General features: G+C 44.6%; 1 protein-coding gene across 6 annotated transcripts; it reads right to left on the reverse strand.

Annotated features, from left to right (window-relative positions):
* Positions 1-710: 710 nt before the first annotated feature.
* On the reverse strand, positions 711-27688 carry URB2 (URB2 ribosome biogenesis homolog). 6 transcript variants are annotated; one of them, XM_059397254.1, is made up of 11 exons: positions 27489-27682; positions 26822-26900; positions 24605-24743; positions 22980-23156; positions 17934-21252; positions 14620-14780; positions 12598-12708; positions 10543-10785; positions 7996-8083; positions 5013-5152; positions 711-1309 (listed from the first exon to the last, which is right to left on the reverse strand). In XM_059397254.1, the coding sequence occupies exons 3-11, from the start codon at positions 24728-24730 to the stop codon at positions 1112-1114; spliced, it is 4563 nt and encodes a 1520-aa protein (XP_059253237.1). In that variant the 5' UTR covers positions 24731-24743; positions 26822-26900; positions 27489-27682; the 3' UTR covers positions 711-1111. The 6 variants fall into 6 exon arrangements, with proteins under 6 accessions (XP_059253237.1, XP_059253236.1, XP_059253235.1 ...); XM_059397253.1 differs by having other exon boundaries at positions 26822-27028; XM_059397252.1 differs by having other exon boundaries at positions 26822-27682.

Raw genomic sequence — 27688 nt, forward strand, 5'->3', positions numbered from 1 at the left:
TGCCTACTTGTGATCTCTGTCAAATAAATAAATAAAATCTTTAAAAAAAAAAAAAAAAGAACTGATTTGGCAACTAGAGATGGAAACAAGAGACTCAAGATGACAGATACTATCCGTGTAGCTGATACGTGGGGTATTTTGTTAAATTTTTTCCCTTTTATTTTCTGAGGTTAGTACAATAAAATATATTGGTTAATCAGAGCGCCTGCGTGGCTCAGTGGACTAAGCCGCTGCCTTCAGCTCAGGTCATGACCTCAGGGTTCTGGGATCAAGCCCCACATCAGGCTCTCCGCTCGGCAGGGAGCCTGCTTCCCCCTTTCTCTCTGACTGCTTGTGATCTCTCTCTCTGTGTCAAATAAATAAATAAAATCTTAAAAAAAAAAAAAAAAAAAGATTCTCTTTAAAAAAAAAAATATATATATATAGGTTAATTTTTTTAAAAAAGAGTATTTCTCAAACTGAAAAGAAAAAAAAAATTCCAAAATAAACTTGAGAGACCTGAAGCAGGAAGAGCAGAGCAGGCAGGAGAGCGGAGCACTGGTGAGGCGGACACACCTCACACAGGCTGCGCACCCCCACCCTGTAGCAGACCCCTCAGCTAACACCGAGTCACAAAGCTCTAACGGTCCCCAGCCCCCATCAGAAGATATACTCAGGGAAGGTAGAGCAAGTGATATTTCAAGAACACAGCCCATTTTACTTGGAGAATATAAAAAGCAAAGATATTTTATTTATTATTATACAGCCACGTACCAACACAGTTTCCCATGGGGAGAAGAGATACCAAACCACTAGATGAGAGAGACAAGAATTCCATTTGGAACAGCCACAAGAGACATTCAGCAATCTTTTTATTCACTTCACCTTATTCTGGGGTCAATTATCAGGATTCTATTTGTAATACATACGGCTTAAAAAAATATGTTAAAAAATATTCATCGTGAAAAATATAGCTATCAAAGACAGTATATATGACATAAAGCCCAGAGTGTATTCCGCATATCCCAACATCACAAATTAAAACACCTCTGGTCCCCCTTCCCCAGCTCTTTCAGACCGGAAGGCCAGAGCCACTCCGCAGTAAGGCCAGCAGTGCTTCCAGAAGACAGTCTCAGGCCGTGTATCTTCTCTCTCCTTCGTGTTTTGCCTTGTGATATTTCACATAATCATTGTGCAGCTCCTTAAAGATGTCTCTCACCCCCGGCTGCAAGGAGACCCGCAGGAACTGGACATCCGGCTCAATACAGAGGTCCAGGATGAGGTAAATGCCCTCCTGCAGAAGGCCCTTCACTGCAGGATACAAGGTGACCTGTGAAAGGAGGACACACCGTCTGTGAGAGCAAACACAGACCAGGCCCTCAGAAGACCTCACAAGGAGTCTGAAGTTCGCCCCTTGACTTGAGAAGAGACCTCCCTTTTAAACTATCACTTTGCACAGAAATAAATATTCCTATCTTCAAAATTTGTATTTTAGGGAAATAAAAGCCAACTTGAGTGACAAAAGGCTGGAATAAAACCTCACAAAATCACAGGGGTAGCTTTGCTATTCAGTGAATGATGCCTACCTGGGACATTTAAAAACCAATCTTTAAACTTACAAATTGTATGAGAGCCACTTGGACATTGTGCCAAGTCCTTCACCATGACCAGTTGCCCGGGAAGTTGCACTAACGTGGGACAATGACAGCAATGCTCACTGTGACTTACAACCCCCCACCCCCGGCAAGGCAGGTGGCCGGGCAGGCTCCAACACTCCGCAAACTGATCACTGACAGGCTATATTAGTAATTAGGTCACATCATAGCCAAACAAATCATATGTGACTTATGATGACACTTAATACATTTTTTTATTCTTATCATTCCTATCAACAACAGCTCAATGGGACCTGAATTTCTTACTTCCCCCCAATGGCTGATCTGCTTCTTGAGCCTCAAGATGCCTTTCTTTCCTGAACTTCTGGGTTAACAAAAATCTGGGGCACAGCAGGAGTGGGCAGTCTGGCTCCAATGTGGCTGCACTGGCTGCTGCACACATGCTTTCAGATCAGAGGTTCACACCGTCTAGACGAAAAGGCCGGTGGAGCAGGCTCTACTCGCCTCTGCCACGACCACTGAGGCTGCAGCCGAACCTCGCACTGGAGTTCCAGACACTCCAGGAACTGAAACCAAAGAGCAACTGGACAGTCCGAACAGGCAGGCCTGGGATTTGGCAGGTTCTTTATTACCATCTTAATGGCCTAAAAGCGTGAGAGCCCCTCTGAAAGCACACAGCTTCTGGGGAGGATATATGGTATTCACTCAGAGAAGTCGGATTCGCCAAAGCAACCGCTGAGAGGACGGTTTGTTTCTGCTGCTACAATGGTGTTTTTCAAAGTTGCTGTCATTTTCACATGACAGCTCAAAAAACTTGACAATCATCTTAAGTTTTACTGTTTATAGAGGATAATAACACTCGAGAACAGACGGTGGAACTGTCCGTGGTTTCAGTGGAAAGCATTAGAAGGAAGGAAAAATAAAAGAAGTCCTGAATCTTACCAGCCGGGTGAGGACCCTGTAAGTGGACCACCCACCTATTCCTCTCATCAGCACTCACTAAACAGGCAATTCCACCTCCAGAAGCAGAGGTGAACAAACTGTCCCAGCGACAGAACGAGAGCTGAGCCCGCCAGTCGGAGGCCAGGGCTCACGCACTCCACCACCCCCTCACCCGGGGGCTCCTTGGCCAAAGGACAGCGCCGAGCACACAGCCCTGCTGGGTCACTGGAAGGCCAGCCGCGTCTGGTCTACACAACCACTGCGTGTCTTTGTGTTTTAGCCCACTGATAAAACAAGTGGAAAAAACTCAGTTTCTATGACACTAAGATCACTGACCTCTGAATGGAAATATCTCTAGGTGGCTAAAGGGACCTTACGCAGGATAGACAGTACAAACTATTTACTCTAGGCAGATGTAAGTCTGATCTATGGATAAAAGAGACCAGTGACCGTCATTTCCTCTGGCACATCCCCACTATGACACATTACTGCACAGAGGGTCCAAGGTCTGTAGGAGTCACTGCGTGTCCTTCCTAACATGGTCTCACCAGGTCACCACCAGACCTTCACCAATACCCATTCCACAGGACTACCAGGGGAATGAAAAGGAGATTCATTTAGCTGTGCTCGCTATCTAGCATTTAATTAAACTTATAAATGTCTTTCTGGTCTGGAAACATTCTCAGTAGAAGCCTCTAATACATATGGAATATTTCCTTCATTACTGAGTTAAAAAACAAATGAAAGATAAAACACAGACTCTTGCCAACAAATTCTGGGATGCTACAGCCTTAGATAATTCCCAAGACCTTTGGCTTTCAAGATTAAAAATTAAAAAAAAATAACTGAGAGGCATAAATTAGACATGAATAATGAAGCCAGGAAACCAGACTTTTCATAAAATAAATCTCAGAATAATAATTAGTGATTTAAGAGTTCAAATTATCCCCTCCCTTCTTGGCCCTTAGTTAAATGATATTACTATCTCTCATTTTATTTTTTACTGAAACACAAAATAATGCCAGCTTTTCTTTCAGCAAAGGCTTACATATCAATGACTTGAGTGCCTGTGAAATATCAAGATTCTATAAAAATGCTAAGAAATTCCAAGGAAACCAAACACAAAGCCCAACATTCATTCAAAGGCTGACTTGAAGAGGTCTCACATGTTGCCCCCACTCCTCTGCACACCGTGCCTGGTGAGGACCCCGTGCACACCCATGGGGTGGGCTGTGTCCTACAGCGCCCCTCCACCTCCTTAGCGCCCCTCCACCTTCTTACCCCAGCCCCATCTCAAACACAGCCAAGTGCCCCCCCACATGACAGGCATCCCCACTGGCTGAGATGAGTGGGGCCAGTGTGTTTGAAAATTATTTAATAGTTATAGATTTATCCTGAAACAGGGTCAGAATGAAAACAGAGGCAACACCAGATTTTCTGAGAAAGCTCATTCAGCCCAAACTCCTTTGAGAAATCTCTTAGTGTAACAAGTTTACCAGGGTTCTAACATTATTCTTACAAGATTTACAAAGGGGGGCTATTCTATGGAGAGCAATATAAACAAGGCAGATGTATGTATCTACGCCTGCAAAAGTCGATACACACAGAAACACACTGTACTTTAAGCCTCTGACATTCAATTTAAACCAAGGAAGATAGGAAGCCTTCACAGGTCACACAGGGTCTGTGATCATAATCATTATACCTTGGACAATTCTGGGTACAATGTACTCAGAAATATTGATTGATCACTTGGGTGGCTCAGTGGGTTAAAGCCTCTGCCTTCGGCTCAGGTCATAATCCCAAGGTCCTGGGATAGAGCCCCGCATCTGGCTCTCTGCTCAGTAGGGAGCCTGCTTCACCCCCCCCCCCCCTCTGCCTACTTGTGATCTTTGTCAAATAAATATATAAAATTTTTAAAACAAACAAACAAAAAAGTCAGATTAAATAGGACAAAGGTTCTTTCACTTAATGGAACTGAAGGAATCTGCCGGTATCTCTACCACATCATCTCCTTTGAGTGTCTGAGAGCAGCGGACTCACACACATGATGCACTGCGAGAGGATAAACCCAGGAACTCCTGCTGTTGGAGGTCCCAAGACCCTTCTTCCTCATCACCATTAAGCCTGGTCCTAGCAGAACTCCTGTTCTTCAATGTGGGAAGCATTTCAGCTTGCTCATTACTCAAGAAACTGACCAAAACAGGCCCCGCTTGTGCTGCAGCAGGAATGGGGACAGCTAGCAGTCACAGAGCGCCTTCTAGGCACCACCAGCCCTTTGAATATTGCCTCACTCAGTGGTTCCGGTAACCCTTCAGGGCTGTTGCAGAATCCTGCAGATAAGCAGGACAGCCTGCTACAACGCAGGCTTGGGACCATCAAGACGAAGACAATGCTTGCCACTATGGCTGAGAAGCCCTGCTACAAAGAACTACAAATGAAAGCACTTGGTGAAAGGGAGGGGGCTCCATTTACCTTCTGCACCTCTGTGACATACTGGGCCACCATAAAGGGAGAAAACACCGTGAACTCTTCAGCCCGAGCTGCAATGTGGCTATACATCCTTTCCACCAGGCGGGCACACTCGAGGACCACTGACAGATCATCTGTGCTTCCTAAAGGAGCAAAGGTTTGCCAAACTGATTAGTCCAAAACCCATCAGCTTTATGCGTTTACTATAGCTGAAAATTATTCAAGTCTTCCCTTTTTTCTAGGCTCCTTAATCGGCTTATTTCACAGAGAGAATGAGGGAGAGATACTAAGTCCAAATATTTATCTATATTACAAAAGAGAAAACACTTAAAATACTCAAGTACATGTGTTTTTTTAGGAGTCTAGAAGAATCGAAAATTTTAAGATGAAATCTGATTGCTATTGTATTTTTTTTAAAGGTGGAGGTCTGTAAGAAAGGCTTAAATTGGAAAACTATCTTTAAAAAACATGGTTTTTGGTGACGTATAACTTTAAAGATAAGAAGACCTAATTATGCCTTTCCCTCCTTATGTTTCAGAGATCATGTAGACAGAGAGATAGAAGGCTCAGCTACCAATACCAAATAATCTTCCTGTTTTCCCAGCTTTACTTCCTATTTCCTAGTTCTGTCCACCTTAAAGTGCTCGGACCACTCAAGGCCTTCTTTAAAAACTCCTCTAAAGGATTCCAATGGCCTAGAATGGCCCTGCAGCCCTGGTCACACCCCCATTCCCCTAGGCCTGCACAGCAGAGTCAGTGGGGAACCCCAGTACAGGCCAGAGCACCTTCCCCAGCTTTCATTCAGCATAGAAATACACCCATTTTTGTAAAATTCCAGAAACTGCAAACAAATCTACAGTGACAAAAAGCAGATCAGTGGTTGGCTGGGGCTGTGGCCAGAATGGGAAGAGGCTACAAGAGGACTCTTTTGGGGATGATGTGAATGTTTTGTTTTTTGATTGCGGAGATGGCTTCCTGCATGAATTTACCTATCAAAACTCATTCACACTGTATTAACAGATGTGGTTTGTTACACATACTTTATGATTCAATAAGCTTCAGTTTTAAAATACACAATGTCTTTTCTTTTTTTTTTTTTTTAAAGATTTATTTATTTATTTGACAGAGAGAGATTACAAGTAGGCAGAGAGGCAGGCAGAGAGAGAGAGGAGGAAGCAGGCTCCCTGCTGAGCAGAGAGCCCGATGCGGGACTCGATCCCAGGACCCTGAGATCATGACCTGAGCCGAAGGCAGCGGCTTAACCCACTGGGCCACCCAGGCACCCCCACAATGTCTTTTCTTAAAACCCTGAATGTACAAACACGTTACATATATGCATTTTTCCAGATACAGTAACATTTTATGAAATGCTGAAAATCTTGAACATTCACGGGGCATTTCAACAGCCAAGTACTTTAGCAAAGCACTGAAATATCTACCACGTTCCATTTCTTCCCTCCTGTCAGAGTGCTCAGCGCACACGTGCAGTTCAGGGACTGCCTAGCAGTTATGACAGTTCACGGGTGCATATGAAGAGTACACTGGATACCAACAAGAAAAGAGTAAATAGTTAAAACTCTGCTCAGTTAAGTTCTGAACACGTCAGAGAAGCGGGTCTTGGCTGACCAGAGATAAGTGAGCTGCACCAACATGGACACAGCAGAGTCACACTCATGAAACATGCCCCAACACTCCCTCAGAACACACAACAAAGGACACACTGTGTCACGGGACACACCTGTGTCAGTGTGTGACAAGGGCTCTGCTCCCCTACTGCTCAGCAAGGGCTGGATCGGGGCCTTCCCTACCCTGCCACTTCCCATCTCCTGTCCAGGCAGACATCACTAGTAAAACAGGGATTCTTCTTGCTGAGTTCAGACACGGCAACGACCTTAGGGGCCTCAGCACAACGCTACAGCCAGCCACCACCAACTGACCAAGGCTAGCTTAGGAGACGGAACCTGTTTTCCTACCCTGCTCCTAAACATAGTCACAACTGTACACTGACACCAACATTATATCACTCTGCAGCAGGCCTGGGAGAAAGCGAAAGACCTTAATGTGCCACTGACTGATCTCAAAACTAGGCACAATAATATGGAAATTACAGTCCAATGTTAACGATACCTTTTCTCTTTTCTCAATAGTTACTTGGTTTCAGTAGCATCAATCACAAGTCTGAACCCATCAAAGTGGTTCCCCTGGGGTGGGGCGGGGGGGGGGGGGGGTGCTGAGCACCACTCCTATATTTCTAGTTAGTCCAGAACTGCTGCCACACGGTCTGCCCAGAAGCCCTCCGAGCTGTCATAAAGCCCTCCTTGTTGGTCCCAGAGCATTCTGTCAGGTACCACACCATGCAAATTTGAAGTAGCGCAAATATAGACCACCTCAATCTATATGCAAATTTTTAAATAATGAGACTCTCCCCCAAATTAGAAATTCAGCAAGGATCAACAACCTTCAAAGCTGAAAACAAGCTGTACACATAATTTATGCTACCACCATATGGCAGTTCATTTCACTGGTAAACAAACACAACCTTGCCAAGATACGGCTGAAATGATGACTTGCCAGACGTCACTCCTTCTATAAAATGAAATAGCTCTGTAGCTGCCCGTTCTTATTTAACTTCCCCCTCAAACTAGGAACTCCTTTAGGGCAAGAACGGAATTGTAGCCACTTTCTGTCCCCTCTACATGAGAATAAACATTTCCTAAATGTAAGTACTTTTGTTCCCACCAGGAAAAGAACTATTTCAATTAGGAGATCATAAGCGCGGTCATTGTTTTGGACATAGCGAAAAAAAAAAAAAAGGAAACACAGCTTGAAATTTTTAGAAAATTATTTTAGGTATTTATTTATTGATCTGAACATTTCTTACTTAGACTCAAATGGGTGATTTTATTTTCTGTAACATATGAGGCTGGAGACATCACAAGACAAACACATTTGAAATCACATATCTGATACTGTTACTTTGAATTACCTTTGTCTTTCTGCCTCCCTTCGTGCATGACCGAATACACCAATCTATTAAAAGAGTTCAAGAAAGAAGGAATGGCTTTCAGCATTACCTGTAATAATAATAGGCAAAAGAATATAAAAACATATAATTGTTTATTTCAATTTCTACTTTGTTTTTTTAAACATTTTCTATTTAAACTTAATGAACATATGTCTTACTTGTTTCTGAGGTAATGCCTGTGATTCATCAGTCATATAATCCCCAGCGCTCATTACATCACATGGGCTCCTTAATGTCCATCCCCCAGTTATCCCACCCCTTCACCCTCTGCCCTTCAGCAACCCTCAGTTTGTTTCCCATGATCAAGAGTCTCTTACACTTTGTCTCTACTTCAAAGGAGCGCATGTTTATTTCCTTCCTAACCGTATCTAGCAGGACGTTCAAAACAACATGGCAACTTCTTTTTGCCTGAACTTTCTAGGGAAATAACTCACTCATCTTATTGGACTCTTTAATATTTGTTTTAAGCTCTTTCTTTGGGAAAGAGCTTCTAAGTTTAGGCATCTAATGGAGTGATCTCAGCTTAGAATTCGCTTAATCTGTTACTCTAAATTGTTAGTGCATTCTAGAAATGGGTAGAAATAAGTTAACAGAAGCAACAGTAACAACATATTTAAGGGCATTAGAAAGAGGTTACATAAAACAAACCCATTTAAAAGAAGGACCCAAACTTCTCATTTTTTAGTGATGAAAAGTTCTGGCTAGGACTTTATTTTAAAGAATGACATGAAAATTTTAAAATATGCTTCTTTTATATGCAACCACCTTTTAGATCGTGGTCAAAACAACATACTACCCAATAAAGCAGCCATGAGCTACATGAGGTTACTTAAACTTAAATCAACTAAAATTCAGTTCCTAGTCCTACAGCTCCTGACCACATTTCAAGACATGAGTGGCCTGTGATTACTGTGCGGACAACACAGACATAAAACACATCAGCAGTGCTTTAAAGTTCTACTGGCCAGTCCTGCTCTTTTCTCAGAATTCTTAGAATGAATAAAGATTAAATCAACAGTTGAGATTTTTTCATTTGGTAGAATTTATCCAACAGAATTCTGGATAGCATAACATCCTGTTCTTTACATCAAATTACCAACATCCACAGCATGCTCTGAAAAAACTCATTTTTTCGAAAGTATTCCAGAGTTTCATCAAATTTCCCAAGGACCCCTCGTAAGCCTCTGCTATCGTATTGATTAAAGGCACACAGATCCAGAGCCAGACTACTTGAGTTCACACCCTGGCTTAATATGGCACCAGCTGATCGTTCTGCTGGGTACGTCGGCTGAGCTGACCTCATGCTACCCCCTTTAGGTTTACTGAAGCGGATTGTAGCCTGGTGATTCTATCAACTCAACTATGCACAGGGCCAATAGTGTGATCATGCACTACATAGGGCCCCCATCCCCCCCACTCTAACCCACAGGCAGTGAGTAGCAGGTGGTTATTAGTCACATCATTCTCCATTGCAATACCATGTCATTATTCCTGTCAATTTTCTCCTTTCAACAAACGGTCTAATTCTGCTAAATGGTCATTTGCCAATGGTTCTGCAGGAGACTCCCACAGTTTTCTAACATTACTTTCATCAGCTATTTGCATTTATATGGTATGGCCACATAAAAATTTAACAATCAGCAGAGACTGAAAACAAAGATGCTCACAAGATTAGGCAGGGTCAAAGGCCCTGCAGTAAGGCCCAATGTCATAAGTGCTTAGTTTACCAGACAATAAAATTTTTTAAAAATGGCACTGCGGTCAGGTTACTAACCTGAGAACATTAAAACACTTAAAAATATATGAATGTGCCTATGTATACATGTATGTATCTTATTTATGACTTCCTATGCGTCACATGCACAGCAGTGGTGCAATGGAAAGAACCCAGACCAAAGAATCAACAGCCCTGAAGCCAAGATTTTGAGCCAGCTGGGTGACAATGGTGTAATCACATAACAGCTCCGAGCCACAGGTTCTTTATCAATAAGATGGACGACCATCTACTTTACAGACTTACTGTAGGGGTAAAACAAGACACGTAGCAAACGTTCAACAGATGGTGGCTGAACTAGAATCTTTTCTGTAGGACAGAAAAGTTTAATTTCAAAGTTAATTCAGTTTAATTTCAAAGGCAGCATACTATAAAACTGGAACTCAGGAAGCCTCACTCCCTACACACATCTGAGTTATAAACCCACGAAGACATCTAAGCAAGTGAGTGAGATCTGAATGTGTGGTCTGCAAAAACAGAACTACTTGCAATAAGCATCCTTAAATAGCTAGTATACAAACACCGTCTAAGTGTCAGACCCGACAAAGATGAAACTCACTCAAACATGCTGATGTAAGAATCAAACATTTTTGTGCTAGAGAAACCACTGTGACCCTGGAAATCACTGGAACCAAAACATTTGCTTAGCAAATCACTGCTTTTCTTATCCTCTAATAGTAAAGCTCTGCTGCCACTATCCTACAGGCTGAAACTACCCTGCTCCTCCCTCTCACCTTTGGATGACACTGAAGGATGGAGAAGAGCACGTTGTGCACCCGCAGGAAGATGCTCCCATACTCAGAGGGCTTCAGGTGGTCCAAAGGGACCGTCAGCAGGATGCTGAAGGCCAGGCTGACGTGGTGTGGGTTGCGGATGGTCTCCTCCCCCTGTCGCAGCAGTGCCGCCAGGACATCCAAAACAGGTCCCACCACCGCCAGGGGCACAGGCTGCTCCTGACAAGCCTCTCGGTTTAGCAGCTACAGGAAAAGAAGGAGTAAAGGAAAGAAAATGAAGGTGATTCTCTAAAGAAAGAATATAAAAACTGAAGTAGACAAAGTAAGAACTGAAGTGACGGAGGTAAGAATGTCCAAAAGGTCTGGATGCGGTCAGAAGACACTTTGAAGAGACAAGGAGGCCGGCCAGCGTTCAATCTCTGAAGGCAACCTACTGTGGGCTTGGCCATTCTGGTCCATGCTTTTTGTTGGACTCATCAACCACGAAGAGAAATAACTTCTTACAAGAGATGACCCATCCAACTTCTCAGAACAGGAAGACTTCATCAGATCTCAGATACACAAAACAGTATTTTCCCAAAAATACCATTAGTTGTAAATAACATTGAAGTTCATTTGTTACATTTCTTAAAAATCAGCTCTACAGGTGCTGGGGTGGCTCAGTCGTTAAGCTGTGCCTTCTGCTCAGGTCATGATCCCAGGATCCTGGGATAGAGCCCTGCACTGGGCTGCTTGCTCAGCAGGGAGCCTGCTCCCCCCTCTCTGCCTGCTGCTCCCACTACTTGGGCTCGCTACCTCTCTGTCAAATAAATAAACAAAACCTTTAAAAAAAAAATCAGCTCTAATTAAGATGTTCAATTACTATTCTAGAGAATGAAGAGAACAAGCTCAAAATGAGGGCTAGCTCAAAGTTCTACCCACCTAACCTGGGTCACCTGTGACCCACATCCTCAGGCTGCAGCTGTAAACAGCAGCTCTGGTGTGGCCTGCTGGGGCCTTGCACACCACTCCCGAGGTTTGGGGTCTCCAACTGTGCGGACTTCATGCTGTTAGATCTACTTTTAGATTTATCTGTGTGGTTTCTACCTAGTGTTTCTATTAACACAGCCCAACTGTGCATACCACCAACACTGACTGCGCATCCCATGAGTTCCCGCTCTCTCCCTCCCCCTTCCCTGCACTCTTCCTCCTGACACCTGCTACACACACCTGGGAAGGATGAGATTCATCCACTAATGAAGGATTCCCCGGTAAACAACAAAGCAACAAAACAGAATAGGAGGGAACATTATGTCTACTCTTCAGATCCTTCTGCCCTGGGAAGATGCTAATCCAGGGCAATTCTCTCAGGTAGCACAAGAGAATTACGGCTGATAATAATCTTAAAATAGATAGTGATCTTTTGAACCCAAGTGCAAGAATACTGACTGGAGACTCTCCAGATGGCAGAAACACTTGAGACAGTCCCCATCAAAACGAAGTTTTAGTGCGAGTGAAACAAAGTCATGTGGCTGCCATGTATATCCACCAAGTGCCAAAACCTAACAACCGAGCAGGATTATAACAATAATCTACCTGCAACATTACTGTCCCGCTCTATAAAGCCATTCTTTTCTCACTGTATCATAGATTTTGAATGTGCACAAACCCCCTACAAATGAACAAATGCACTAAACTAACTACAGCATTTTGTGGGGACCAAATAAAGTGCCAGAATTCCTTCTCATCTACTTTCAACAGGCTTCCAAGGGAGCCCATCTTATCACCGCACGCCTGTTACGGCCGGCCTCATGCTTCCCGGGGCCTGACACCCCTTCACACCACCACTCTGCCACATCTGGAGCTGACAACAGTGTCTGCAGACAAGAAAGCACTCACACAGTACACACACTGACAGGACATCATCTTGCCAGCCACCGTCTTCAGGCCGCAGTGCCCAGAAACCTACTCTGCATAAAACCAGAGATGGCAGAAGCCAAAATGCGGCCTCTTGTCTGTAGAGGGATGGGGTGATAAGATGAACTGAGATGCAGGGCACAGCCCAGGGGTACTCACAGTGAGAGCCGTGATTATCTGGGGGCACGCACACCAGAACAGACTCGCCTTCTCTCCACCGAATGTGCATTTCAGAAGCAACTTGGTCAGTGTAACAGCTGACAGAACGTCCTAGGAGAAAAGGGACAAAAACTTAGCAGAAATAGCCAGCTCTCTCTTAAGAAGTCCATCTTGGGAAAAAAACCCAGTCACTGGTGCTGAAAAGAGGAGTAGAACCCATTAGAACCGTGGTGTCAGGTCACAGACAAGCCCTGGTTTGGGCTCAAGACTGAGGGAGAGGTCCCCTCCATCACCAGGCAGCCAGGAAATAAATGCGTAAGATGAGCAGAACTGTGGCCAAGGGGAGGCCTTTTCAGTAGCATCTCACTAAACCAAGCATGCAAATGTGCCAGGATAGTGGAAGAAAAGAAGGCCACAAACGGACACAGCAACCTAATTACAGAGATCCCATCTTGTCAAGGCGGTGCGGAAAGAGGCAGCAAGCTATAACTTACCTACAAAAGAAAACCATATGCTTGTGGGTACAGGAGAAGCCAGGGGAAAACACGGACAAAGTAAAACAACTAGATGAGGTGCTATGATTGCAGGTGAGGGTTTTAAACCATGAGAAGAAACTATGTGGGATGGGAACTCACTTTATTGAGTACCTGTGTCATTAAACATCTAACCCTATGCTGGCACCTGACACCATCAATTTCAGTCCAATGCCAGCCCTTCTGCTCCTAACCCTGCAGCCCCACAACCCATGCAATTCTGGCCTCAGCCCTCTGCTCTCAGCTTCTTTCCCATCTCTCCCTCCCTGACTAGCCATTACCCTACCTACACTCCCTCCCCCAACCCCAGGCAGCTCGGCCCTCTCTACTGAGGTGGGGGCTCACTTTCCTGCCTACCTGTAGGACCTGTGTACCCACATAGGGCCTGCATAGTGGTGCCTTCCTTGCTGTCTACCTCTCACACCCACACAACCTCTGCCCTGCTGTTCATAAACACCCTCCTCATCTCCATAGCAACATTCCCCATCCAAATCCTCTCAGCTCTGAACACTCAGGATCCAGCCTCGCCTCCTCCATACCTTCTGACTGACTGGTTTAAATAGAAATCCACAGTGAGGACTTCTCAAAGCTGGGTCCCAACCATGCTACAAATGCATACAATGAAATACAATGAAAACTTCCAGAGAGAAGGGCAAGTACCGTGCGCAATGAGTAGGGGGCTGGTGCAGAGCAGTAGCTCTGGTCCAGCCCGGGCTTCTTGCTCACATACAGGAGATGTGAGTTCTCCCTGCTGCCCCTCTGTGGCCTCAATTACCCTCTCTAGCTCTCCTCCCACCCCAATCAAAACCCAAGCCTGAATGCTGATTATACCCTCAAGTCAAGAAGCCATTCATGGGGCAGAGAAAACTCAGAACCAAAAGACATGGCCTGCATTGCTGGTTCCAAGATAATTAGCTCTGTAACGTTCTTCCTCCTGTGCAAGCAGGGACGTCTGACCAGTCCAGCACACAGGGCTGCTTAGCAGACCAAACTCGAGCATGTAAGCTCCGTAGAGAGGCTCTCCAAAATACGCAATGACAGATGCAAATACAGGGCTTTATTACCAACTACCAAGCATACTAAGGTGCAAAGGACCGCAGGGCAGCTTGCTAATCGGACTGATTCTCAAACAGGATCAGGGCGATGTGACCAAGTCAAGTAAAATTTTTAAAAAGTATGATGAGAGGTATCTTACACATAGGATAAACAGAGTCCATCTCTTTTCATATATTGATAATTATAAGTATGCAACACTTAGTACTTCATATAATAAACACTCATAGTTTAGGTGTGAAAAAGTTCCTCTTTAAAGAATAAGGGGCCCTTACACTAAAGCCCCAAGCCTCTTCACATGCCAGGACTACCTTCATAAACCCCCCTTGGGGTTTGATCTTGTGTGTTTAATTTTAGGGGTGACATCACATCTCAAATAAATTTTCCCATTTGAGCTATCATTTATGTGCCTGCCGTACCAGGGAGGAGTACACACCTGCAGATCGGCTTTCCACATGTTACTGATGTCCAATCCTTGCAGAATACACCGCATCATCATCCTAAAATCCTCTGTGGTCCCAACTTCTAACATCTGGGTGAGTAAGGCTCCCAAGTCAGGTTCAATATCCTGAATTACCTCAGCCGGAACTGCAGGATCTGTGTGGAAAAGAAACCAAAATTGCTAAAATAAAATAAAATGGGGGCAGGTCAAATATACTAGAACAACCACATGATAAATGGGGCCCCAGCCCTTAAAAGTCATGGTCTGAGAGGCATGGAAATACTTGAGGAGCAAGCAAAGAAGGCGGGGCCCATGCCACAGAGCGATAGTGTTCTCTTGCACACAGCTGACCTGTGCAGAGTGCACACACACAGCACAGGGAAGGGGCAAGCCTGAGAGGATGACGACAATGGTCCACAGTGCTCAACGCTGGGCTATGGGACACAGATGACTGCTACTTTCTCTATACTTTCTTCTACTTTCCTTGTACAGATGTACCTTGCCAACAGGACAGGGTCAGTTCCAGACCACCACAATGACGCAAATGTTGCAATCAAATGAATCAAATGAATTTTTGGGTTACCCAGCACAGATAAGTTTTATTTACACTATACTGTGGTCTACTGAGTGTATGACAGCATCACATCCAAAAAAACAATGCACGTACCTTAATTTAAAAATACTTTCTTGCTAAAAAAATGCTAACCACCATCTAGCTGTGAGTCTTAATCACTGATCACAAATCGTCGTAACAAATATAATAATGAAAAAGTTTGATACCACAATATTTACCAAAATGTTCCTGGAAAAATGGTGAAACAGACTTGCTTGAGCAAGTCTGTCCCAAGCCTTCAAACTAAAAAATGGAGTATCTGTGAAGCTCAAAAAAGAAAAGCACAATAAAATGAGGTATGCCCATATTCTTTGGTAAAATCAGTAGGGACACAGGTGTGGCATGGTACGTTGAAAGAGACGGGAGCATGAAGACCTTAAAAAAGCTCCAAACTTCCAGGGTCTGTCTGCCGCAGGCATCCAGATGTTCCCCACTTGATGCGGGAAAGCCTGCTAATGGCTCCTCCTGGGCCATTCTACCATCTGCTACCAGTTTACCTTCCCTGCACATTTCAGCCCACAGACTGTTCCACAATGCCAGAGTACCTTCCCATGTCCCAGTCTTTGCTCACTACGTCAGCACTGAGGGGTGGAAGGAACAACAGGATTTGAGAGAGAAAGACCTCAGCCTGGAAGTGTCCTATAAGCTTTAAGATCCTGGACTCATGAGCTCTCTATCAGTGAAATGGGCGTAACAGCACTAACTCCCACGGTTGGCAAACAAAGGAAGGAGCACCGCACTGTCTGCCGCTTGGAGGCTCAACATTAGCGCTCCCCACTGTCCCCTGCCTGTCCCTTGAAGGCCACTGCCAACTACTGCTTTGCCTACACAAACTCTCACCCCACAGTCCCCTACTTCTGGTGTACTCGACAGCATTTCACTGTTCTGCAATTTCTGATTTGTGTGAATGTCTGTTTACTTGATTAGATAGATCAAAATCAACACTGCACTCAACTCCAGAGTAGGACGTGGTTCCACATATATATACACGAAACATTTGTAAAAATAACCATTTTTTTGTGATCGAATTGAAGTTGTCTATTCTATTCTACCATCAGAAAGCATTCCTTACAAATGTTTACTTTTATGCGCTGCAACCTACCTGAAACACCCCTGAGGATACCAGAGGGCCACACTCAGGTTATTCATAGCCACCATAACTCTCCCTCTCCCCACTCAAAGCTTTAGGCCCTCCCCAGTAGGCATTTCTTCTGGACCTCTCACTCTGGTCTTTTCTAGACAAAGTCCAGCAGCTCAAGGGCATGAGGCCTGGACCCAATAGCAACACCTGAGCCTGTGGTCTGAGGGGCAGCCAGGCAGCACCCCCTCACCGCCACAACTGAGGCCCTGGGGCCAGAAGCATCCGAAGTCCACGGACACAGAGTTAGGACCTAGAGGCCACCTCAAGTCACGAGGACTGGAGGGAAAGAAAGACACAGTATTCTAACAAAAGGGAAGAGAGAGCTTCAGACCATCATCAGCTGCCATTTCTTAGATTACTCATTTAGGACACTGTGAAAGTGTTACTAAAAGACTAAACTCTAGCCTCCACTACAGTGAACACCATTCCCTAAAAGAGTGGCTGACAGAATAAGATAGAACATGTGACACCAAAGCCTTTTCAGTCAATCCACAATCAAGGCAGGGATAGAAAGGCTATTGAGAGGGAGACAACAGGAGTGTTATTCTGGCCTTAACACTCCAGCTCTGGCGCTGGCCCAGGCAGCCCGGGCAGCTTTGCTTTCTACAAGGCCCTATTTTCCACTCTTGTATCTGAGCATGCCTGCAGCCCCATCTGTGTCTCCCTCCCGCCTGTCATTCATTCTGAGAACTAGGGACTCCCCAGCCTCACCTCTAAGGACTGTCCTAACAAAGCTCAACCCCTCAGGAACAACCAAAACAAAAAGAAAACAAACCTACACCAACTTGAAACAGTGCTGTCTTAAAACAGAGGCAAGTCTGGCCCACTGGCATTTGAGATAAGGGACCACAGATACTGAACGCTTCTGCACAGACATGGGCTAGGTTTGTAGTCCTGATTGGCTGGCCCAGAAGGATGACATCAGACTAAAAGATCAAGAAGACAGCTGAGTTTCTGCCCTATTAGAATCCATAGCCTGATGACCGCCAGGCACCACCCTAAGACCTAGGAGTAGGAGTCTGGCCTTCAAGGAATTTTAGGACATTCCCTGTAAATAAAGTCAGCTGCATTTTTCAAGTTCACCAATTTTAGATCTTTAAGTCATCGAAGATGGCACTGAAGATCAAATACAAAAAACCCTACTAAGAAGGATGAAATCATAGATGTTGACTATCCAGAGCCAAGACAGATAAAAACTAAAAAAGATAAGAGTAATAGATTTCAAAACTATAACCTAGAACAATCTCCAAAATAAATGAAAAACCACAGTGACAAACAGTACATCTAGAAGGTTACTATCTGTGTACAAAGCAGGACTGTGAGGGTCACTGCTGATCCATGCAGAGAATGCAGATACTAGAAATGAGCTCCTCAGAGTGGACTGGGTGATTGGGTGGGGGGTGGGGGGTCTCCTGCTCACTGGCCTGCACCTTCTAAAATAAACACCTGTTCCAAAAGGGTGTGAGGGATGGGGGGCACTCACTTTATTGGTGACTTACTAGCTTTTACCAAAAGCTCTACAGCACAGAATTAGCTCAAGAGAAAATACCTTACCTGTAAGAACTTTTCTCACAGAATGAAACATGGAGGTAAAAACAGAATCTTTCTTGGGATGTAGTTCTGGGGCCAAAAAGAACAGAGTTAAAAACCGCATGGCCGCCTGGAAACACGGTCTATCTCCTGCAAGAGCCGGCAACTCTGAGAGCAGCTGAGAGCAAACACTCTGGTAGAAGGCAGTAAGGGACAGCGGCACCTCGTCTGTCATTGTGGAAACCTCTGTCCTATGCCTGGAGAGCTGGCCCACATCTGCCTCCAAAAGTGTGCTGACCGACGCGATGAAGACAGAGGGAAGGCGCTGGCCCCGGGCCCCCTGTGCCCAGCACTGCTGCAGCACGGCTCCTGTGTGGAGAATGGCCTTCTGCAGCAGCTCGCACAGCGCTTCAGGGGCCTCACGCTGCTGTTTCCGCTCTCTGACAAAAGGCCCCAGGACTTGGCACAACTTGGTTAAAGACACCAGAAGGAGGTGCTGGCCCCAAGGATTCTGATTTTTCACCCGTTTGCCTGCAATTGCTTCAGGGCACAGTTCGTGGAGGAATGCAACGATTTTCCTGAAATTGAGCACCAAGCTGAGCTTCGTCTGGGTGAGCATCTGCATTAGCTGTTCTAAGAATGCCCCTACCACTTGGAGGAATTCCAACCAAGAGGGGTCATCCACGTTAACAAGAAATCTACCACTGGCTTTGAACAATGAGGTCAATGTGATCTCAAATATATCACTAACATACATAATCTTGAGCACTGAGCGAGCACTTTTCCCTCTCTGCAGGGAACCGAGAAGCCGATAGCAAGTCATCAAAAATTTGAGGGTCACTGAAGAGGAGCAAGAGCTCCCCAGCTTGGTGATGGCCAAGTACAGTAACAGAAGAAAATAATGCACATGATAGGGAGTCAAGAGGCTATCCAGTTGCAGAGCAGAAATAACTTCCAAAAGTCCCAGGATGCTCTCTAACTGTTCTCCCTCCAGCTGAATGGGGAAGTCACTCTTCACCAAGGACAGTAAGTTTTGGGCAATTTCTCCTTTTGGTTCTACACCTTCAGGTCCAACTTTTGCAAATTTGTTTTCCCAAAGAGCCACCACCAGGTGGTCCTTTTCAAAAAGCCAGGGCAGCTGTTCACTGAGAAGACTTGGGTCACTCTGGGCACCAGAACGCAAGACGCTAGTACATCCTTCAGTTAGGCACATTAAGAAAGCAGAATAAAGGGACTGCATTTCTGGAAAGAGAGGGCTATGGAGGACAGCGCTGGATATTTTTTCAAGCGTGAGGCTTGGCTCTTCCTCTGCTGAGCCTTCCTGGGCTTTGCTCACTGGTAAAGTTCTCAGCAGCACACTGGCCAGAGATCTCACATCATCTGGACTAAGATAGGATATCAAAATTGTGAGATTCGATACAACCAAGTGCCAGTGAGCTACAGGGTACGTGAGTGCACTCACTGTCCCAACCTGGCCATCCCAGGAAGCTGCTGTCCCTCGATTCAAGCTTTCTCTGCCAGAACCAAGAATGTAGGCAGCATCACACTTCAAACTGTGGAGGGCTTCTTCAGACTGGAAACTGGTTTGCATTAAAGTCCTTTTCATTTTCTGCAGGTAGAGCTGTGCTAAGCAGTACCTGCCAAGAGAGTCAAACTGAGCTGTAAACTTTTCTATCTTCTTCCAATGGCACGTTTCAACACCGGGGAGCAACAAGGGCAGGTGTGAGATCTCTACAGCAACATCTGTAAGAGCCCCAGACACAGAGTGATACTGGCTGCAGTTTATACTGAGCATGGCATCAACCTGGGCCCAAGTGTAAGAGAGCAGGAGTGCAGAGTCACTGACCTTCTGTAGCCAGAGCTCAAGCTCTGGGCCTTGGGGATCCAGAAGGTCCAACAGGGGCCTCACAAGCTCTTGGAGCATCCTCTCCATTGTGCACTGCATCCGTCTGATGACGGGCAGAGGGGTGCTGCTGTCCAGACTCCGCATGTTGAACATGACGCAGTGCAGCAGAGAGCTCAGGGACAACAACTTCAAGGCCATGTCAGCATCACCCCGCAAATACGGTAAGACCGAAGACTGGAACTTCTCCAACATGAGGGACCAAGTGTCCAAGATCTGACTTGGAGGCAAGTCCTGGAGGCACTCGCAGAGCACCCTGGAGGGGCCTGAGGTCAGCACAGGCTGCCTCAGTGCCTCAGCAGCTGGACGACCGATCACTCCCAAAATCTCTTCAAACAACCGCGGCACTTGTCGGAGTTTGACATATGTCTGGAAGACAGTGTGAAGAAGTGCCTCCTGTGCTTTTTTGGTTCGAACGTCTGTCACTTCTGCATCGATCCAAGCTGAAGCCAAAAGGTCATCCAGGTCTGGCTCCAAAATCAAATGATTCAGAGACATCAAAGCCTTAAGGCAGCGGAACCAGGCTGGCACAGATGCTTGGGAATGGTTTATCAGCAGCTCAGCCACACGGCAGTAGAAGTGGAACTGAGCCTCTCCATGCCGGATCCTATCAGCAGCAATGTTGTAAATATTGTTGTTGGCCACTGAGCTGAGCAGCTGTTCTAGAACCAGGAGTTCTGTGGTCCAATCTGATGCAGCCAGGCCTTTTAGCTGCTCCTCCTGCAGGTGTGAAATCCTCAAGCAGCCAAACAGCCTGGAGAGTACCTGGAAGCAGAGAAGCTGGTTCCCCTCCTTGAAGTAAGACTCGAAAAAGAGCTTATACAGCAAGGCCACTGAGTTGGCTATAACAGCAGCATGAAGGGACGGTTCACAGTAGCCAGCATCTACCAGCCTGGCGATCACAGTGTCCAGAGGAGCTAGAAGATTCTTCATGGCGCCTATCTTCATGTCACCTTGCTGCTGGTCTAAAAGCTCCTCTTTGTAGGACGAGAGCAACTCGGGCTGAAAAGCTCCACCTCGAAGCATGGCCTCAATCTGATTCTTTACATCCCGGCTCAGCGCCTGCCGCAACTGGCCCGGGACAGTCTGTGTCCACGTGCCCCCTGAGAGTAAGTGCCTAAGGACCAGGCAGGGCTGAAGCAAGTGCCCAGTAACCTCCCCAAAGGCACGTCTTGGGTTGACTTGCTGTTGCTGGATCAAGAGGTAGTGGCCAAGCGCCAAGTGAATGACCTCGAATAACTGGGCTACCATGGCTCCTTCCGGCTGCCTACAGGCCAGCCAGCACAGCTGGCTCAGCAACGCCACTATCAGCTCCTGTCTAGCTGTGTAGATGACAGCAAGGGTGGGCGTTGAGAGGATGCCCTGGCAGCAGCTCAGCACAGCACACATACTTCTTCGGGATTCCGAAAGAGAGAATTCAGTTATTCTCTCATTTATGATCTGAGCGTTAAGAAAATAAAAAAAAAAAAAAAAAACTCATTACTGGCTCCACACATATACAAGAAAAATACAAGAGAATCAATGAACTCACTCTTTGCACTTATCTTGATGAGAAAGAAATCCCCAGGTTATCACATCTAAATGAACTTGACATTTGCTTAATGCACCCAGCAAAAGCAGAGTACCTGTTTTAAGTCCTTCATACATCCATCTCCTACCAACATGAATTCTGAAAAGGGATTAGTGCCTTTGTAATTCCGCTGTCCCTATTTAAACAGCTCCTGGTTTTTATAAGACTTAAACTCCAAATTACTTTTGCTTAGATCCTAAACCTGCAATTCAGCTTAGATGCTACAGATGGATGGACAGTAGGCCTGGGCTATAATCCTGTGGCCCAAAATACACTGTTTTTCTATTTTAAAAAACCAAAGCAAAAGGTACTCTTGACAGAGGAAAGCCAATGTTGGCAGTCACTACATACTACAGCAAACCTACAGTCTTCTGCTTCTAAAATTCTGAAATTCAAAAGTGCCGGAAATTGTGAGGCCTAGGCAGATTCCAAAATTCACTCATAGGCTAAGAGGCTTGCTCCCCGCCTTACAGTATCTGAAAACCAAATGTATCCTGGGGGCTAAATTATCAGTAGCCCAAAGACACAGGTGCACTGATCTCTATTCAAGTAACCGCTGGCTCTGGAAAAACTGAAATGAAAATACCAAATACTTAAATGCCAATGTACTACTACAGTGACCATCAATATTTCTGATTATATAAACTCATCTACCAAATTTTTTCATGTTTGTACCCAATAAGAATAATTTATTCATAAATCATACGCATACACTACAGTACAAATATCTCATGGAAGTAAAAAATGTATCTAAATTAAAACATGACATTTAGAAACGTAAGATTTTCTTTCCATACTCCCAAAGGATAAATCAGAATAACCCACTTTGGTGGCCAGTCTATTATTTTAAAAAGTAACATATAATTTAGAACACGATTTTAAAAATCACTGTCTGTGAACCATCAGGCAGCTCAACTATTTAATTTTCTTATTATCAATCTTTACAAATTTTTTCGTTCGGCCTACACACTCCTGTGGGCAAGGCAGAATGAGGGTTAAGAGCACAAGCTTTGCAACCAGGCAGATCTATGTTCAAATGCCTGCTCTGCCACTTACCAGCTGTGTGACTCTAAACAAGTTACTGAACCCCTTTGTGCCTGGCACAAACTAAGCGCTCATTATTAGTACTTTCTACTGTCACCAACTACTCTCACAGTATTTCAAAAACACTCAGTTTTGACAATGAAGTTCATAATTCTAATCTGAGACTTCAAAATTGCTTTGACTCAAAAACCGTTGAGGAAATTCCTAGTCAGATTTTGGCCTTTGATATTCCTTCAGGCCAATGACAAAGTAGGGCAGGGAGAGGTAGGGAGCACAAAGTAGTATTATTTACTGGCAACATTTTCCAATTAAAAGGTAATCAACAACCACTCTATGAAATAGTTCTAGGCTTTCCTTGAATATTAAACAATAGAAAATGCTTCACACAGCATAAAGCATACCATATGCTTTCAATAAATGTCAGTCATTATAATCGCAGTATTATTTCTTTCTCTTCTTCTACCTTGATACTTCCTGCAACTTCAATAAATAACAGAAAATCAACAGAGATACACTTCACACATACAGGGCAACAGGGCAAACAGATAATTACCTTGACTAGGGAAATCTGAAGGTTAATTGTCTTCCCATTCTTGAGGAGATCCTGCAGTTTTGTGCTGTGTAGAATGTTATCTATATAGATCCAAAGCCTTTCAACAATGTCTTCCTTCAGTTCAAGTTTTTTCTTATAAAATGCAATCAATGACTGTCTTGCCCAATCAAGTAGTACCTGAATTTGGAAGAAATAATACCCTAAAAATAAATGAATTTCTTTGCCAATAAAGATGCTGGACATTCCATGTGTGGCCATATCTAATTGCCAGGGGAAAAGCTGTCCTTTAAAACTTACCTTTGGTAACATTATATAAACATCTCAGTATCTTAAATGTTTATTATTATAGAATCAATATGAAGCAAGAAAAAGCAATTTTGTCTTCCTGCAGGGCCATTTAAATGTTTCAAATGAAACTCTTGTTTCTTCTAACTTTTCTGAAGTTATACTCATTTTCAAAAGTAGGTAGCACAACAATTGCTCAGAACGGCCACAAAATGAAAAACGCACAAAAGTAAAAATGTAGAGCCAAAAGACAGAGCTTGTGTCCTGGTTTCCCATGTTACATGTACCCTCTAGGTACATTTACTTCCTCAGGAGACAGAGAAAGTCTTCTGCAAAATAATGCACAAGTGCTTTATGAAAAGGAGGGTTGGTCATATATAGTTTCTATTGCTGTGATACATTCCCTTATTCGTAAACACAAGAAAAGGTGGTGAGGCCTCAGCTCAAGCCACCAGCACTGTCAATAACAGTATGAAAGTGTCAGGTGCTAAAAGGGGAAAAAAGTTCTGAGCATGAGACTGGGTGAGACCTTAATCAAACTGCCACCACCACTTCCCCTTCCATCTCACCTTGGTTAGCCCTTCCCTAGTGACTACCAAGCTGCCAAGACGATTCTCAGGTGCAGCCAGGTTTAGAGACCACTGGATGTAAGAGTGCTCTGCTCTACATACTGCACCTCATCATCATCTTAAAAGATGTCATCCACCTGGGGCACACTTTGCGTGGTCTTCTTGAATACCAGCATATGGGTGTGTGTTAATACAATATGATAAGCTCAACACCCTGGGGTTTCTAGTGTTTTACAGTTAAGTTTTTTGGGGTTTTTGTTTTTGTTTTTTTGCCAAATAAGCTTGAAAAATGTTAACAAAGAGAAAAGCCTTTCTTGGTTCCTAATCTATTTCTAGAATGGCTTTCTACAAATACTGAAGTTTCTCTACTTCCCCTCCTGTCAATTTACCAAATTCAAAGACGTTTAACTAAGCACCAACAAGCACTTGCTTATGGAGCAGCAGCTTGGATTTATCAACAAATGGAGCTACCCAGACTCAGATTCTAATTTCTGTAACTCAATTCCCAACTTGTTCACTGATGCATACACTTGATTCAAAATATAAGAAATGTTTCCAAATATAAAAGAAATGCTGAGACTTCGTAATAGAAAACTGTCAATGAAATATTTAACTCATGCATTTTTTTCCCTGACGTTACTTTTAACCTGCAACCATGTTTCCTTCTCCAACCTTTTCTTGAATCTTTTTAAATTTTAACTAAATGTCGATATACAATGCATATAAGTGTTCTTTTCGGTTGTAAAAATGTAAGTTTCACGTTACACTTACTTGCTCTTTATTTGGGAGAATGCACTGGTGGGAAATCCAGGCAAAGTGAGCTAGTTTTAGTTTATCTTCCCAAGAAGTTGTCTTGCTTTTAAGCTTAAAGGAAATGCCAGAGTAAACAGCAGCCATCGCTACACTTTATCTACAATTTAAAGTGGAAAAAATGTATTAAGGTCAAACTCAACAGGCACCAAAAATGAACATCACATACACTATTATGCATGTAACATATATTCCTTAGGAAAAAAAAAAAATTGGTGAATTAAAATACCTCAACAAAACATTTGGGTATAAATCTATATATATAAGATGCCGTAGCCATGCTCGCTTCAGCAGCACATATACTAAAATGCTGTAGCCCATGATCACAAAAATACAAATCAAAACCACAATGAGATAACACTTTGCACTGGTCAGAATGGCTAAAATTAACAACTCAGGAAACAACAGATGTTGTCAAGGATGCACAGGAAGGAACCCCTTTACACTGTTGGTGGGAATGCAAACTTCTAGAGGAGAGTATGGACGTTCCTCAAAAAGTTAAAAATAGAGCTACCCAGCAATTGTAGTACCAGGTATTTATCCAAAGGTACAAACATAGTGATTCAAAAGGGCCTTGCACCCCAATGTTTGTAGCAGCAAAGTCCACAATAGCCAAACTATGGAAAGAGCCCAGATATCCATAGACAGATGAATGGATAAAGAAGATGTGGTATATAAATAAAAATGGAATATTATTCAGTCATCAAAAAGAACTAGAGCTTGCCATCTGCAAAGACCTGGATGGAAATAGAGAATATTATGCTAAGTGAAATAAGACAGAGAAAGATAAATACCATATGATTTCACTCACATATGGAATTTAAGAAAGAAAACAGATGAACACAAGGGAAGGGAAGGAAAAATAAAGACAGAAACAGAGAGGGAAGCAAACCATGAAAGACTCAACTATAGGAAACAAACAGAGTCGCTGAAGGGGAGGAGGATGGAAAGAATGGAGTAACTGAGTGATGGGTGTTAAGGAGGGCACTTGAAATAATGAGCACTGGGTGTTGAATCAAACTGATGAATCACTAAATTCTACCTCTGAAACATATAATACAATATATGTTGATTAAATGGAATTTAAATCAAAAAAAATCTTAAATGCTTTAGCCCATTAATTTTTCTGGGGGAAATTTAAACAAAAGTGGGCAGAAGTATTATATAGACATACGTAGGAGTATTCCTGCTATGAGGTGACTGTGTAGGAATACAACTGGGCAAAAGTCCTCAAGAGGTGATTGTGAAGAAATACAACTGGGCAAAACCCAAAGCGTTCAAATTATTTGTGAAAGGAGAGTCACATATGGTTTTAGACTGAAAGGTTCTGCACAAATCATCTGAAATATACTATGCATTAAGAAAAGATCCATTAACTAGTTGAAAGAGAGGGACACCTGGGTGTCTCAGTCGGTTAAGCAGCTGCCTTGGGCTTAGGTCATGATCTGAGAGTCCTGGGATGGAGCCTGGCATGTGGCTCCCTGTTCTGCCGGGAGCCTGCTTCTCCCTCTCCACCCCCACCCCGCTGCTTCTGCTCTCTCTCTTTAGTGCATGCTCTCTCTCAAATAAATAACCAGTGTTATAAAAAATTAGTTGAGAGAGAAAAATAAGCAGTATTTGGAAACAGTAATATTTCACCAAGTAAAAAAGAAATAAAGTATAAAACCAGTCCCAAAAGAAATACTGTTGTTTCAGCTGCAACAGTAACTTCCCACTACAACATTATTCATTTACATATGAGCTTAAGGACACGCACTGCTTCCAAAAAGACTCTACAAAATACTGTTACATAATTGAAACTGTAAAAATAGAGCACAATAAAATCGTGAACAAAGAAAAGCAAGCATACCAACCAACTGAAATTCTACAAATCTGAGATAAACATAGCTTTGAGTTTCCTAAGTCATAATAAAAAGGGGAAATGTATCACATTAAGTCATTTTCATTATATAAAAGGAGTCAGCTCCTCAAAAGTGAAAACTTTTCAAAATACTGAAATATAAATATTATATATAAAAACAAAATGGGACAACAAACAAAACAAACAGACAAAAAACCGGAGTCCCATGATTCTAACATACTATGAAACCAAAAGGATATGCCAAAGGCTGGATCCCTTTCATTTCTTCAATCTATGGGGCCTGAAATCCTACAGACCGGCCTTCGTAACTTACTTACCCTCAACAGGTAATCCTGCAGGGAACGAGCAAGCACCGCGTGCAGGGCGCGAACATTCAGCAGGGCCTCCTTCACTCTACTACAGAGCAGAGGAACACGCGAGTGCTGTCAGTTTTCCCATTCAGTCAAAACGTCCAAGACCAGCGCGTCCAACAACTTACTTCTCCATCAGTGTGTCAGGAAACCCCCGTACCGGCTACAAAGTTACTTAAAACGTGTTCGCAGAATTGGTTACAAAGACGCCGCAGACACCGTCACTGAGGTTGCCCACGTTCCGCGCTCGGGGCCGCGCAGAGGTCTCAGTGCCTGGACGTCGTAAGCCCAGCGCCCAACGCAAAACCGCGCTAGCACTCACGCAAAGAGCGCTTACGCGCGGCCACACGGGGCATCCCGCGGAGCAGAAGGAAACCAAGTAACAAGAATCCGCGGAGAGCGGGGAGGAGCGACGGGAGAGGCCGGACCAGCGGCGGGCCCAGGAGGCTCTCCCCAGCGCCTGCCGTCCGCTCGAGGGCCCGCGGCCGCACCGGGGGGTGGGTCTTCCTCGGTGAAGGGGCTCCCTCCCAGACCGACCCCGGGGAGGGACCGCGGGCGGGGCGCAGCGCCGGCCCGGGCAGCGCGGCGCTGGGGGGGGTGCTCGCCTCAGGGCCGGCCCCGGCAAGGGGCTCACCTGGACGCCGTCCTCAGGTAAGGGGCTCCCCTCAGACCCGCCCCGGACAGGGCCGGCGGGCGCGACGGAAGGCGGTGTCCGGCTGAAGGAGCTCAGCTGGCGGCCACCCGCTTGGGGACCGCGGGCGGGGCCGGAGGACGGCGGCGGCGGCGGCGTTGCGAACTCCCGGGCGCCCCAGCACGTGGGCGCGGCCCCCGCGC

This window comes from Mustela nigripes, chromosome 4, assembly GCF_022355385.1.
Source record: "Mustela nigripes isolate SB6536 chromosome 4, MUSNIG.SB6536, whole genome shotgun sequence".
Lineage (NCBI taxonomy): Eukaryota > Metazoa > Chordata > Mammalia > Carnivora > Mustelidae > Mustela > Mustela nigripes.